Consider the following 16,914-nt stretch of genomic DNA (forward strand, 5'->3'; position numbering starts at 1 on the left):
ACAGTGATTGCCCATGTAGACATTCTGTGGCACGTGAGAAAGCAAGGCGCAAGGCCCACAATAACTAGTGCTGCATCACACCAAAAGGCCCAGGCTCCACGAATACTAGCGACAAGGGCACACGTTCCCTCAGACAAACATTACTCCATGACAATGGCTAAGGTGGCTGGCCACCGTAACAACTTACTCTACGTCCTGGATGAACTCTCCTACCTTTGACACAGGTGTGGAGGTTATTGTCCTTCCTCCTTTGTGCTTTGACACCTGTACCAGGAGTGCAGGTCCGGCGCTCACTGTGGTAAATAACAGTTCGATTCATACGTACGACTAATTTTCATGGGGCCAGGATATTTTCTAAAATTGACTTGATGTGTGGGTACTACCAAATACCTATAAACCCAGAGGATGTGGCCAAAACTGACATCATAACACCATTTGGCCTCTTCGAATTTTTGAGAATCCCTTTTGGGCTCAAAAATGCTGCACAAACATTCCAACGACTGATAAACGTAGTGGAGCGTGGTATGGACTTCCTTTTTGTATACTTGGACGACATACTCGTCACCAGCCACTCCCACAAAAAGCACCTGTAGCATCTGCATTTACTCTGCCGCTGCCTACAGGAGTTCAGGCTAACTGTGAACCCTGCCATGTGCAAATTCGGGCAGTCCTCTGTTGCATTTTTGGGACATCAGATCAGTAGCCGGGGTGTCATTCCATTGCCTAGCAAGGTAGAAGTCATCCTAATTTGTGAGACCTGATACCATCAAAGAACTCCAGGAATTCGTGGGGATGGTCAATTTCTATTGTTGCTTTCTACCCTCTGCAGCTCATGTTATGAAACCTCTCTTCAACCTCATGTCCAGTGATGCCAAAGAACTTGAGTGGACAAAGGAGATGTCTTTGGTAGCATTCCAGCAGACCAAAGACGTGCTAGTGAAAGCAACATTGCTGGTCCATCCATAAATGGGTGCACCAACTGCCTTGACGACAGATGTGTCTAACAGGGTAGAAGGCAGATTCTTGGAACAGTACACCAAAGGACAATGGAAACCTCTAGCGTTTTTTAGTAGGCGCTTCTACCCTCTGGAAATGAAATACAGCACATTCGATGGGGAACTGCTGGTGCTGTACCTAGCGGTCAAACACTTTTGCTATTTTTTGGAAAGCAGGGACTTCACAGTTATTTTAGTGACCACAAACTGCTAATGTTTGCCTTCATGAAGGCATCAGATCCCTGGTCAGCCCGCCAGTAATGCCACCTACCTTGCATATCTGAATTTTCAACCAGGATTAAAAATATCTCCAGTAAGAGTAATGTGGTGGCTGACGCCCTGTCCCACTCCTTCATTCAACCAGTAAGTGCCCTCTCTCCAGGTGTCGACTGCATGGTGCTTGCCAAAGCTCAGTGCCAGGACAACAAACTCCCAGCTTATAGAACTGCTGTCACGAGCCTGCAACTTGAGGATGTAGCCTTTGGGCTGCAAGGTACCACTCTCCTGTGTGACATTTCCATAGGTCAGCCTTGCCCTATCTTACGTGCTGATGCCATTCACAGACTGTCCCGCCCCCTGATTCGAGCGATGGTCCGCCTGAGAGCCGACAAGTTTGTATGGCATGGACTCATAAAGCAGGTCACATAGTGGGCAAAGACATGCATGGACTGCCAATCTGCAAAAGTGCAAAGGCACGCGAAGGTGCTGCTTTAGCTTTACCGTAGTGCAGATTCGACCATGCGCATGTCATGCACAAGGGTCTAGATACTTGTTAACTCTCATATATGGATTCATTAGGTGGACAGAGGCTGTTCCTATGATGGACTCATCGACCGATTCATCTGTCAGAGCTTTTATTTCTGCCTGGGTATCTCGGTTCAGCCTACCCACACATATTATCTCCGACAGAGGCCCACAGTTTACCTCCAGGCATTTTGTCATGATTGCTGGTAATGCAGCTTCACCACCCAACAGCCTACCACCGGCAGTCGAATGGCCTGGTGGAGCATTTCCTTAGGCACATGAAGGCTGCACTGATGGCCCACTTCCAGGGTCCCAGGATCCTCCTGGGAATAAGAACGGCACCCAAGGAGGATCTCAATTCCTCATTGGCAGAGTTAGTTTATGGAGCCCTGCTCATTGTACCTGGGGAGTTCATGCCCTCAGCACAAGGACAGGAAGTGCCACCAACTGAAATCTTATGTAGATTGTGGGAGTAGCTTGGAAAATTGGCCCCAGTTCCCCATTGCTAGGCAATGGAACAACGAGACCCTTCATCCCAAAGGAACTCCAGGACTGTGAGTTTGTTGTGTGCATAAAGGTGCACACGGGCCACCTTTACAAAGGCCGTATGAGGGCCCCTTCATAGTGCTACAAAATAATTGTACAACTTGTGAACTGGACATTGGGGAGCATCCAGAGACATTTACGATTGACCAACTAAAGCCCGTTCATCTCAACCTTGATCAGCCCTTACCACGGCACCCGATGCAAAGGCACGGACAACTGCACAAGAGTGGTGGACAGTAATGGCATCAGAGGTTTAGCCTCCTATTGCCAGCTCTTGGGGTGGTGGGGAGGTGGGCATGTAGCAACTCACTGGAGGCTTAATTGACCTGGCTCGGGAGGTTCCAAGTGATGCCATGATGACACAATGTGATGACATCATTTGGAACGCATGGGGTTTTCAAAAGTTACGTGTGACTGTTTGATTAAATGACTTTTACTGAACTTCAACTCGACTACATCTGATCATTTTCTCGTTCTTCATTTTGCACTGCAACACAGTTGCTACAGAACAAAGAAATTGGAGTAGTAAATCTGTTGATAGATGGTTGACTTCTGTTGAGGAGAAATTTTACCTCATACTTGTCAGACCACATTTGGAAAATGCAGTAGTTACATGGGACACATACACAAACAAAAACACTACCATCATCGAACAAGTCCAGAGACGGGCAGCCCGATTTGTCAGTTTAGTGGATGGCAGAAATCTCGAATCCATTAGGGCAGCACAGTTAGTGGAGCAGTTAGCGCAACTCTTTTACAGTGCCAGTAATAAGGACCAGGATTCAAATGCTGCCCCATCTGTAAGGAATTTGTATGTTCTTCCCGTGCCTGCTTGGGTTTTCCCCAGGGGCTCCAATTTCCTCCCACCTTTCAAAACTTATTGGGGTACACAAAAGAGTCTGGAAAAACAACCACCTAAAGAAACACACAAAGATCAGCGTGTACAAAGCCGTTGTCATACCCACGCTCCTGTTCGGCTCCAAATCATGGGTTCTCTACTGGCATCACCTACGGCTCCTAGAACGCTTCCATCAGTGCTGTCTCCGCTCCATCCTCAACATTTATTGGAATGACTTCATCACCAACATCGAAGTACTCGAGCTGGCAGAGTCCGCAAGTATCGAATCCATGCTGCTGAAGACCCAACTGCGCTGGGTGGGTCACATCTCCAGAATGGAGGACCATCGCCTTCTCAAGATCGTGTTCTATGGCGAGCTCTCCACTGGCCACCGAGACAGAGTTGCACCAAAGAAGAGGTACAAGGACTGCTTAAAGAAATCTCTTGGTGCCTGCCACATTGACCACCGCCAGTGGGCTGATATCGCCTCCAACCGTGCATCTTGGCACCTCACAGTTCGGCGGGCAGCAACTTCCTTTGAAGAAGACCGCAGAGCCAACCTCACTGACAAAAGACAAAGGAGGAAAAACTCAACACCCAACCCACCAATTTTCCCTTGCAACCGTGCCTGCCTGTCCCGCATCGGACTTGTCAGTCACCAACGAGCCTGCAGCAGACATGGACATACCCCTCCATAAATCTTCGTCCGCGAAGCCAAGCCAAAGAAAGAAAAGAAAGAAGAAATTGGGAGGCATGGGCCGAAATGGCCTGTTACCTTGCTGTATGTCTAAAATAAATAAAAAATGTTAAGAATGAGGTTTCAGAGTACTTGAAAGTTCAAGATAAAATAGACTGAAATTAGCATGGATTCCTTCAAGGGAGATCTTGCCTGACTAATCTGTTGGAGTTACTTGAGGAGTAACAAGTAGGGCAGACAAAGAGTTGTTCATTTGGATTTTCAGAAGGCATTTGACAAGGTGCCATACATGAGGCTGCTAAACGACATAGTAGCCCATAGTGTTATGAGAAAGGTGCTGGTGAGAATAAAAGATCAGCTGACTGGTAGAAGGCAAAAAGTGGGAATAAAGGTGGCCTTTTCTGGCTGGCTGCCAGTGACTACTGGTGTTTTGCAGGGGTTGGGCTGGCTGTTAGTGACCAGTAGTGATCTGCAGGGGTTGGTGTTGGGTCTGCTATTTTTTATGCTGTATGTGAATGATTTGGATTCATGGAATCTTGGCTTTGTAGCCAAGATTTCAAATAATATGAAGAAAGGAGAATGGGTGGGTAGCATTGAGGAAGGAAGTAGGGTGTCTGGAGAGGTTAGGATAATTGCAAAGTGGCAGATGCATGAGAGCATCAGGAAGTTTATGTGCAGTGTTCTCCATAATATTTGGAACAAATACACTCTTCCTTTATTTTGAACCAAACAATTCAAATGTCATTAAAATGAACATTTCCATTTTTATTCAAGGTTATTTGTATACGTTTTGGTTTGACTATGTAGAAATGACATTATTTTGTATACATAGTTCCCCCATTTCAGGGCACTATAATGCTTGGGACATTTGGCTTCACAGGTGTTTGAGTACTTTGGTATATTTAATTACTTCATTGGTGCAGGTTTCAGAGAGCTAGGCTTGCTTACAAGTTTTTGATCACCTTGGGAGTCTGTAGTTGCCATTTTTCAACAGGAACACCGGAGTTGTACCAAAGAAGGTCAAAGAAGCCATTATGAAGCTGAAAAACAAGACTAAAGCAGTGAGGGATATCACCCAAACCTTAGGATTACTAAAGTCAATTGTTTGGAACATCATTAAGAAGAAAGAGCAAACTGGTGAGCTCAGTAATTGCCAAAGAACTGATAGGCCAAGAAACCCCTCCCCACTGATGACAAAAGAATTCTCGTCATAATGAAGAGAAATCCCCAAGCGCCTGTCCGATGGATCAGAAACATTCTTCAGGAGGCAGATGCGGACGTGTCAATGACTACTGTCTACAGACAACTTCATGAACAGGAATACAGAGGCGACACTGCAAGATGCAAGCCACTAGTTAGCCACAGAAACAGGATGGCCAGATTACAGTTTGCCAAGAAGCATTCAAGAGCTTGCAGAATTATGGAAAAAGGTCTTGTGGACAGATGAGACCAAAATTATCAGAGTGATGGCAAGAGAAAAGTGTGCAGGCATAAAGTAACTCCCCAAGATTCAAAGCGTACAACCTCATCTGTGAATTGTGGTGGTGGGGCTGCCATGGCCTGGGCATATATAGCTGCCAAAGGTACGAGTGTACTGGAGGTATATAGAAAAATCTTACCTACTCAATTTCTAGCAAATGCCTCCAATCTCATTGGATTGTGCTTCATCCTTCAGCAAAACAATGATCCCTAATATACTGCTCAATCAACAAAGGAGATTTTAAAGCTAAAAACTGGAAAATTCTTGAATGGCCAAGTCAGTCACCCAATCTAAATCCAATTAAGAATGCTTTCCATATGTTGAAGAGAAATCTTAAGGGGACAAGCCCCTGAAACAAACAGGAACTAAAGATGGCTGCAGCAGAGGCCTGGCAGAGCATAATCAGAAAAGATATGCAATACCTGGTGGTCTGTGAATCACAAACTTCAAGCGGTCATTGCGTACGAGGGATATGAAACAAAGTACGAAACATGACTGCTTTAATATATATACCATTGCTATGTCCCAAATAATATGGTCCCCTGAAATGAGGGGACAAAATATAAAAAGTGCTGTAATTTCTAAAATGTCAAACCAAAATGTATACAAATAACCTTGAATTTGGAATGTGCACTTTAATCACACTTCACCATTATGTCAGCCTTCTATAGGAGTTTTATCAAGACCGTCCTGGCCGTCTGTATCTCAGTGTGGTACAGTTGCTGCAGAGAAATGGCTCGGAGGTAAATCCATAGGTTGATAAGAATGGCAGAGAGGATCACTGGAGTCTCCCTCACCCCCCCCCCCCCCCCCCCACCATTGATGTGATCTACTGGGATCATTGTCTGAAGAAGGCATGCAAAACCATTGAGGACCCCTTCCACCCTGCACAACATCTCTCAGCAACTCCTGTTGGGGAAGAGAAACAGGAATATCAGAGCCAGCACTAGATTCAAAACTATAAAGGAAGGCACCAAAACCAATGATAACAGCTAGATTTTTATCATTGCTTCTGCTGTAAAAATATTGTCATTATCTTTTGCATAAACCTGCAGTTTTCCATCATTCTTATTGCAAAGGCAGCATTACAACACCCTGATAGTCACAGAACTAATTTATCCAGTTCTTTGCTCCACTCCTTTTAGCCTGTAGTCTCCCAATTTTATCTACTCAAGAGGCACAAGAACTTCCATTCAATGCATCTCGACCTACCATAGTCAAGTCCAAGTTCAACTTTACTGTCATCTGATTGGACATGTACACAAACAACCGTCAGGAAATAGCACATCTCCAGACCATAGTGCACACATGTAGTACACTGTGGACACAGACTGCATATATACATACCAATCTAAAATAAATATACAAAGTAACTTCTGGAGCCTGGATGACGAGCCCAGAGGTAGTAGAGTATAGAAGGTGTGAGAGGTGGAGAGAATGATGGGGGGAGAGGCTGGAAAGAAGAATTAGAGAAGGAAATTAGAAAATTCTAAAGGCATAGAATTTGGTAAATAAGACTAGGAAAGAGTGAAATCCGATGTGTGGGCATTACCTAAATGTAGAATAAATTATGTTCATGCCATTAGGTTTAAGGCCTCACCCCTAATAATGGATGGAACTGAGGACAGACCATCACTGTATGAATGATTTGAAAGAGTTGAAATGGTTGCTTCTAAATTGTCTTCCCAAAATCATATATATTCCCTATATCTCTTTTTCCCATAATTTTGCTCTCATTCATTTTCCTGTTGGATAAAGTAAGGATAAGATTCTACTGGTCCTTATTTTCCACCTAAACAGCTTCTACCATTGAATCTTCACAATTTATTCCAGCTTCAGCAGGATCCCACCAAACACAATCCCCCACCTCTTTCTTTTTCATAATTTGAGCTATTCTCTTTCAAATTCCCTGATCCCTTCTGTCACCAGAGCCTCTAACAATTTTCCAAGCAACAAGAGATGAAACACTCACCCTCTCACCAATTCCTTTCTCAATATCCAGAGAACCAGTCTATCCAGGTGAAGTAGTGATTTATTAGCATCTTGTGTACTGTAGTTGATGATAACATTGTAGACAGAGCACTTTGAGGAAGCCAAATGAAGACCAAGTGACTGTTTTAACAGAGCACCTGCCTTCTCTGTCCTTTGCCTGTTACTTTGCATTTTAATTCCCCATCTCACCTCCTGCAATGAACCAATCTGTCTGTAGCTTCCTGAACAATAAGAATGAAAGCCCAAGGCAAGGTTGAGGACAACACCCAAACTTCTGTCTGTTCAAGTCACTAATTTTCTACTGCAAGTGATCCACTGATATTGGGTCAGTGCAGTGTTCATCTTTTCATTGGTACAGTCTGACCTGCTGGGCATTATCCTTGACCTGGTATCACTCATGTTTTTTTTATCAATTCTCTTTGTCTTCCCTGCACCACCCCCACTTTTCTTTCCCTCTCTGCCTCTCTCCTATAAGACTCAGGAGCAGAATTTGGCCATTCAGCCCCTCAGTATTTGGCCATTCAGCTCTGTCATTTAAATCATGGCTGATATATTTCTCTTTTCAATCACATTCTCCTGCCTTCTCCCTATAGCCTTTCAAGCCTTGACAAAACTAGAATCTATCAACTTCTGCTTTAATCATATCCAGTGACCTGGTCTCTCCATCCATCTGCAACAAATTCCACATATTCACCACCCTCTGGCTGAAGAAACCTCATCTCTATCCTAAAGGGAAGTCATTTTATTCTGAAACTGTACTTGCTGGTCCTAGACTTTCCCACAACTATCACATTTTCTTCATGTCCATTCTATCCAGCCCTTTAATTTTTTGATATGTTTCAATGAGACTTTCCTTTGTTCTTTCATACTATAGCAATCTAAGGCCCAGAGCCATCAAACGCTGCTCAATTATTAACCCTCTCATCCCTGGGATCATTCTCATAAATATCATCTGGGCCCTCTCTTAACACCAGCCCATCCTTCCTTCGATATGGTAGATATGCAATAATCCAAATGTGGTCTGACCAATGCCTTGAAAATCCTCAGCATTACATCTTTATCTTTATATTCTTGTCCTCTCAAAATGAATTTGCATTTGCCTTCCTTACTACTGACTCAACCTGCAAGTTAACATTGAGGGAATCCTGCACTGGGACTCCTAGGACCCCTGCCTTCTAAAATCTCTCCCTATTTTAGTCTAGTTTCTTTATAATGTTTGAGACAACAATTTCCTTTATTTGCCACTGTGCTCCAGTTTTAAATCCGTAATCAAATAATTCACATCCAATCAAGTTTACAACTTGATGAAACAGTGTTCTCTGGTCCTTGGTGTAAAACTCGCAGACACCCAACCAGACCTAATTCACATACAAACAATAGATCTGTACAAATAAATGTTGTTTCATGAATATGAGAGTCTCGGATAGTCACTGTGAGCATTCTTTTGTCATTCAGCATTCTCACTGCTCGTGGGAAGAAGCTGTTCCTCAGCTTGGCCAAAATTTTGGTGTTGCAGCAGTGCACTGATGTTGTTCACACACAAGACCAGAAGGATACAAGATGGAATGGGAGTAGAAATACTCATCCAGTGTTGTGTTGGAAAGATTTTGTCACCCCAGAATTGATTAACAAACTTTGAACTCAAACCAAATTGGTCTAGATCTCTTAGTGGTGCTCCAAATGGAATAACCCCTAAAGTTGTGTCAGCTTCCAAGGGTGTCTCATTCCAGGAAATTTCTGGTACATTTCTGGAGGGTTCTAAATCTGGAAAAGGACCATTTTGTGTTTCATTCTAGGATAAGCTGGAAAGTTGAAGTGGGGGAGAGGGAGGAGAAATTTGACACGTACAGTGCTAGAAAGGTAAACCTATTTCTCAGCCACTGTCCTTGAAATGTGTTTCAATTGCACTGTAGCTGAATGTACCAATGAAACTGCAGTTAGGGTCCTTTAGCAGCTGTTTATGTGATACAGTTGGTTGTTTTTCCAGATTCTTTTGTGTAGTCTTCCAAAGGCGCTATTTGCGTATACAGAGCCGTTGTCATACCCACACTCCTGTTCGGCTCTGAATCATGGGTCCTCTACCGGCATCACCTATGGCTCCTAGAATGCTTCCACCAGCGTTATCTCCGCTCCATCCTCAACATTCACTGGAGCGACTTCATCCCTAACATCGAAGTACTCGAGATGGCAGAGGCCGACAGCATCGAATCCACGCTGCTGAAGATCCAACTGTGCTGGGTAGGTCACATCTCCAGAATGGAGGACCATCACCTTCCCAAGATCGTGTTATATGGCGAGCTCTCCACTGGCCACCTTGACAGAGGTGCACCAAAGAAGAGGTACAAGGACTGCTTAAAGAAATCTCTTGGTGCCTGCCAGATTGACCACCGCCGGTGGGCTGATATCGCCTCAAACCGTGCATCTTGGTTCCTCACAATTTGGCGGGCAGCAACCTCCTTTGAAGAAGACCACAGAGCCCACCTCACTGACAAAAGACAAAGGAGGAAAAACCGAACACCCAACCCCAACCAACCAATTTTCCCTTGCAACCGCTGCAACCGTGTCTGCCTGTCCCGCATTGGACTTATCAGCCACAAACGAGCCTGCAGCTGACGTGGACATTACCCCTTCATAAATCTTCGTCCGCCAAGCCAAGCCAAAGAAAGAGAATGTGATACAGATGCCATTTACTTCAGATTACTTCCACTGTGTGTTTGCATATTTCAGCCATGATTTGTACTGTTAGTATTCAGACTCAAAACAAATGTATATCAACAATCCTCATCAGACAGTACTGATTTGACTATGTAGCTGAATTTTACTGCAGCCATCCAGCTAAAGCTAAATGTTGAATTGTTTTTGTTACATTTACTGAAAAACAATAAGAAGATTAGTTTTGCATACTATTCAGGAAACCCAACTCCTACAGCAGGCATTGAAATTATAACAAATCAATAAATAGACAAACAAGTATAGATGGGGAGTGCTGTAATAATAGCCAAATAGTGAAGGGGAAAGAGAAATTTAGTTATAAATGACTGGAAGAACATCATCTTTTTCTAGTGTGGAAAGAGCAGGAGGAACTGCTTTTTAATGGATTTTCAGTTATTTATGCTTCTAGTGTCTGCAATGATTTATTTTTGAGGCTTTCAAAACTGGGGAATGGAATCAGTGTTTAATTACATCCAGATTTACCTTGTCTGCACTTGCATCATTTCACTTCCCTGTTTCAGTAACAACTGTGTAATGTACAGGAATCATGTTGAATATATGCAAGAGATTTGAGTGAATCACGTTTTGTTCCTCTTACCCCCTTAGGACTGCTGTAATGTTGGCCTGTGAGCACGGCAGTGGAAACGCTGCCGAAATCTTCGTCAAGAAGGGTGCCAGCTTGAAGTTGGTGGATGCATTGGGTCATGATGCACTTCATTACTGCAAGCTCTCAGGAAATGCTGCTATCCTAAAGTTTCTGCAAGCTACACTTAAAAAGGTCTCTGAGGATCCTGGTACGTGCCCTATCTGTTTATAATTGAGGAAGTCTTTGAAATTAGTTTAAAGCTATTCAGTTGCAGATCAATTTTCGAGAAATATGAAGCACCAATTTGGATATCCAGCTTCCTGCACTTAACATAATTGCCTGTCATTAAAAAATTCTTATTGTGAGTGTAAGTTGAGCAGATTTTTGAAGGAAAACACACATCTGTATATGTCTAGCCACTTTATTATGTTCTAGATTTCACAAATAATTTACAGCCTATGAAGCACTTCTGTAGTTACTACTGTACTGAAAGCAAACATGGACTGGATTTGCATGCAATGAGATCCCAAAAATGACAGGTTTATAAGTTACTAACAACTGCCACAGCCACCTATTCTTGCTTCAGGTCACAAGGCATTAGGACTCCCCTTTCCCCATGCCACTCCTCAGTTTCTGATACTGACGAAAAGATCTGAGGCCACCATATGAAGTTGGGGCTGAGCTCAAAAATTGGGGCGTTTTTAAAAATATTTTACAGGTACATGATCCTTTATCCAGACATCTAAAATCCGGAAAGCTCCAAAATCCAGCAAGTGGGGAGAGAGGCGGCAGCGCAAGTCGAGCAGAGGAGAGACCAGCAGGGAGAGACCGATGGCACGAGTTGGGCAGGCGAGAGACTGGCGGTGCGAGAAGGGCAGGCGAGAGACTGGCGGTGCGAGAAGGGCAGGCGAGAGACCGGCAGCGCGACTTGGGCAGGCGAGAGACCGGCAGTGCGAGTCGGGCGGGCAAGAGATCTACGAGTTGGGCGGGCGAGGCGGGAGATCAGCAACGTGAGTTGGGAAGGGGGGAGACCGGCAGCGCGAGTCGGGCAGGTGAGGGTGGGAGACCGGCAGCTCGAGTCGGGCAGGTGAGAGGGGGAGACCGACAGCGCGAGTCGAGCGGGCGGGAGACCAGCAAAGCAAGTCGGGCAGGCGAGGGGGGTGTTTGGGGGAGACGGCAGAGCAACTGGAAGGGGGTGGATACGGCAGCAGGTGGGCTTTCCGAAATCTGGAAAAATCTGAAATTCGGAACACAATGTCTCCCAAGAGTTCTGGATAAAGGATTGCATATTTATAATAAACACATGCAAAAATACAGTTTTCATATATCACAATGTTATAAAATTAATTAGATACGTGTTAATATAGAGAGAAAAGGAGAAGAAAAAAAAACAAGCTAACACCCTCCCAACTCCCTACCCCTCGAAACCACCCTCCATCAGCCCAAAAATCTAAACTAAAACTACAAGAATGTGGGTGGGTGGGGGGGGGGGGGGGGGACTAAAAATACTAAAGAAAAAAAAATATATATATATATATATATAATGAGTTGGATTAAGTTGGATTGCTTTTGGAAACACCCGAAGATCAAAAAACATTTTCACAAAAATACCCATAATTTATTGAGGGAAAACTTCATGGAACCGAAGGAATCAAAGGAATTATTCATAATTTCAATCCTAATGTTTGAGCATACAAGCTCTAAATCTGCAAAAAAAAAAGGATATTTGCCTCTCAAATTATGTGATTTTTTTTTCTCTCTTTCGTGGAATACAGCTTTGAATTTCTGTTTGCCACATTCCTAATATTAAAGAAACATCTGACTTCCAAGTAATAGCAATACACTTCCTTGCTATCACCAGGGCTAATTTAACAAATTTCAATTGGGAATCTGATAAATATAATTTAGGAATTATATTCTCAAAATTTCCCATCAAAAATAGGGGATTGCTATGAGAGTGGTGGATTGATGTCATTTGATCAATTGAGAACTAAATATGATATTCCGTGTAATACTCTTTTTTTTGTTATTTTCGATTGAGAGCCTATTTGAGAGATAAATTAGGACCAGGAATAGTATTAATAAATTGTACTGATTGGTTACTGATGGAATTGTTAAGAAATTTATTTCATTGGTATATTTGAAATTACAGGAAAAAATGCCTAAATTAGGTGAGTTTACGTCTAAGGAACGATGGAAAAATGATTTAAATATATCAATAGATCAGCAGATTTGGGAAAACTTGTGTAAGGATGCAATGGCTAATACAATTAATATAAGATATAGATTATTTCAGTATAATTTTTTTTACATCAATTATAGCTTGCTCCTCAAAGATTGAACGGATGGAAATTGGATAGATCAGATCAATATTTTAGATATGGTGAAGAAATTGGAACTTTCCTTCATTCTACTCGGTCTTGTTTAACAGTTGAACCTTTTTGGATTTCTATTAGTAAATTTTTGCAACAAGTAACAGGTGTTGTTTTTCCATTGAATTCTGAGCTATAATTGGGGTGTTTTAAGCCTTGCCATTCATGAACTCCATAATTAGCACAACGCCTTTTCACACAACCCATGATGGGGACCAGGGTTTGAATCCCACGCTGTCTGTAAGGAGTTTGTACATTCTCCGTGTGTCTGTGGGTTTTCTCCTGGGGTTCTGGTTTCCTCCACCATTCAAAACGTACCAGGAGTGGAGGTTTAATGGGGTGTAAATTGGGCAGCATGAACTCATGGGCCAAAATTGCTTCTAATCATCTTTTAAAGGTGAGTTGCATACAATTCTAACTTTATTGTAACAACATCCAAATTTTGATAACAGAAGTCCCTTACTTTTAAATTAGAAACTTTTGTATTTTAAAATTTGTAAAGGAATTAATTATTGAAATTAAATTTGTGCTTTGCTGCCATCTGGTGATGAGAGTTTGTATATTAGCTTTTTTGTGTGGTTGTAAACATCCATAGAAAATAATATTGTCCCCATCAACAGAGAAAAGGTAGTTGTATCCATTTATAAATTATTTTTAAGTACATTCTCAGATAATGGTCTTTGCTGTTTAGATCGGCCTTGCAATTGTGATTAGCCATCTTTTTTAGTTTGTGACAAAAGTGGGTCAGATCAGAATCAGAATTTATTGTCATGAACATGTCATGGAATTTGTTGTCTGGTGGCAGCATTACGGGTGCAAATATTGCTATAAATTATATTTTAAAATAAATAAATCAGTCTAAAATGCTATAAGTAGAGGGGAATCAGACTTCCAAGTGATCGTGATGCATTTTTTCACTACCACCAGTGCCATTTTTATAAATGAAATTTGATATTAGATCTATTTGTGGTTATTTCCATGAAATTACCTAATAGATACAGCTCCAGGTCACCCGTGATTCCACTCTTGTTATCTTGGTTAATTTTTCTGCAATTTCTTGCTGAAATGGCCTCACTTTCACACAAGACCATGTGTCATGTGAAAAAGTTTCTGTCTCAGTCCCACATCTGAAACACATCTCTGAAATTTCGGCTTTTGTTCTGTGTAACTTTGGTGAGGTAAGAAATAATTGGCATTTTAAAAATAATATATACTGAACCAGCCCATATCTAGCATTTATAATTGACATCATGCTGTCCTTACACCAATCTGACCAGCTTCTTTTGGAAATCACTACACCCAAATCCGACTCCCATCTTTCCCTTGACCTCGGCAACCCTAGTTTTGCACTTTCGCTCTTTTGTTGTAACATTTTTGTTATAAATTTGGATGTATTCCCCATCAAAACTGTTTGTTCATTTTCACTAATTTAGTTGGGGTCATTGTTGGTCCCCATCTTTCTCTGAAAAATTATCTAAGCTGGAGAAAATTGAAGGTCCCATTGGACATTCCATATTTGTGTTTTAATTGTTCAAAGGACATAAGATTCTGTCCGTGTAACAGCCCTTAATATATCTTTGTCATACCACAAATTTAATATTCTATTGCCCATGTTCATAGAGAATAACACATTTTAACAATGGTGCTCTTATTTTATCACTCCTTTTTTTCCTATACATTCATTAATTTCTTGCCACATTCAGTTATCAGTCTTATTCTTTAGTGATTTGAAACTCCATTTATAGATAAAATCTTTTGCTTCCCCTTCCTCTATTGAGTACATTCCAATTTGAACCCAAGAAGGGGGTTGGGGGTTTGGGGGGGGGGGGGGGGTTGTCTTCAGTGAAGAAGGCTGCAAGAAATCTAGCATGTGCAGCTAGGTAATTTTTTTTTTTGAAATTTGGAAGTCTAAGTCCTCACAGGCATGTCAGTTTTTCCATTGAAATTCTTGGTCCCTTATTATACATAGGAACTATGTAATGTAGTTATTTAGTTGTTTAAAAAAAAAGTTTCTAAGGTAACGGAATAGACAATGATTGAAAAAGGTATTGCAGTCTTGGCATCACTTTCATTTTGAAGCAGTTAACCCTTCCCACCAAAGTAATCGGAAAGTCTCTCCATTTCTGTCGGCCTCTTTCTATCTTCTCAAGAAGAGGAAGATAATTTAGTTTGTACAGATTTTGCAAGTTGTTGTCAGTTGCTATTCCACAATATTTTATTGCATCCATCTTCCCTTTAAATTTGCTTACTTTTTGGTATTTTTCATATTCAAAATGTGTAAATGACATTATCTCACTTTTAGCCATATTTATTTTGTAGACTGATGTTCTTCCACATTTTTCTCGTGTTACTTTAAATTTTTCCAAAAGATTTAACGGGTTCTGATAAGTACAATAGCATATCATCGCCAAATGGATTGATTTTGTGTTCTTCTTGTCTGACTTTGAATCCCTTTATATCTGGATCCCTACTTATTATCTCTGCCAGTGGTTCAATCACTAAAATAAAAAGCGATGGGGATAGGGGGCATCCTTGTCTACTCAATCTAATCAAGGAGAACACCGCCAACATCTGATTATTTGTTATTATTTTAGCTTGTGATTTATGGTATAATGTTCTGCCTATACCAAATTTTTGCAGGGTTTTAAATAAAAAGGGCCATTCCAAACAGTTGAATGCATTTTTTGCATCTAAGGAGACTGTAATACTTGGATTTTATTCACATTTAGGCATGTGTATTATATTAAATAATCTTCCGAGACTATTTGAGAAATGCCTTCCTTTAACAAATCCTACTCTGTCTGTATGTATCAATTTTGGCAAGAATTGTCCTAAACTATTAGCTAATGCTTTCACTTGTATCTTATAATCAGCATTTAACAGGGATATTGGTCTGTATGACAATTGTTTTTTTGTGGGTCACTATTTTTTGGTAACACTAATAATCATGGTTGAGAATGGCTTGGTCCAGGATATCCATTAAAAGAGGCATTAATAATTCTTTGAATTGTCTATAAAACTTGGGTGGAAATCCATCCTCTATTGGTGATTTATTAGCCTGCAGGGTGCCCAGGGCCTTTTCTATTTCTTCCCTTGTGAAGGGAATATCTAATTCTATCCTTTCGCTCTCTTCCAGCCTTGGAAATTCAACATTTAGCAAAAATTCTTCCATTTTGTTCTCATCTACTAGTAATTCTGATTTGTATGGTTTTGTGTAATATTGTTTAAAAGTGTCGTTAATTTCTTTTTGCTTATATACTTGAGGTCTTTAACGCTTCCACCAGCGTTGTCTCCGCTCCATCCTCAACATTCATTGGAGCGCTTTCATCCCTAACGTCGAAGTACTCGAGATGGCAGAGGTCGACAGCATCAAGTCCACGCTGCTGAAGATCCAGCTGCGCTGGGTGGGTCACGTCTCCAGAATGGAGGACCATCGCCTTCCCAAGATCGTGTTATATGGCGAGCTCTCCACTGGCCACCGTGACAGAGGTGCACCAAAGAAAAGGTACAAGGACTGCCTAAAGAAATCTCTTGGTGCCTGCCACATTGACCACCGCCAGTGGGCTGATATCGCCTCAAACCGTGCATCTTGGCGCCTCACAGTTTGGCGGGCAGCAACCTCCTTTGAAGAAGACCGCAGAGCCCACCTCACTGACAAAAGGCAAAGGAGGAAAAACCCAACACCCAACCCCAACCAACCAATTTTCCCCTGCAACCGCTGCAACCGTGTCTGCCTGTCCCGCATCGGACTTGTCAGCCACAAACGAGCCTGCAGCTGACGTGGACATTTACCCCCTCCATAAATCTTCGTCTGCGAAGCCAAGCCAAAGAAGAAAAGAAAAGAAGATATACTTGAGTGTCTGTTTCTGTTTTTATAGCATTTATCATTCTTGATGACTCCTCTGTTTTAATCTGCTAAGCTAAAACTTTGTGTGCCCATTCACCCAACTCA

The 16,914-nt window shown here is 42.0% G+C and overlaps 1 protein-coding gene across 4 annotated transcripts in view; it reads left to right on the plus strand.

The window, feature by feature from the left end:
- rai14 (retinoic acid induced 14) overlaps positions 1–16,914 on the plus strand; it is a 255,675-nt gene that overhangs the window by 154,988 nt on the left and 83,773 nt on the right. For 3 of the 4 annotated variants that reach the window (XM_069924041.1, XM_069924042.1, XM_069924044.1), the window contains exon 9: positions 10,611–10,798. In XM_069924041.1, the coding sequence (XP_069780142.1) occupies positions 10,611–10,798 (188 nt within the window). Of the gene's footprint in view, positions 1–3,056; positions 3,086–10,610; positions 10,799–16,914 lie in introns of those variants that run through there. The other variant, XM_069924045.1, reaches the window with a different exon arrangement.

The sequence above is a fragment of the Narcine bancroftii genome, chromosome 3 (assembly GCF_036971445.1).
Source record: "Narcine bancroftii isolate sNarBan1 chromosome 3, sNarBan1.hap1, whole genome shotgun sequence".
Lineage (NCBI taxonomy): Eukaryota > Metazoa > Chordata > Chondrichthyes > Torpediniformes > Narcinidae > Narcine > Narcine bancroftii.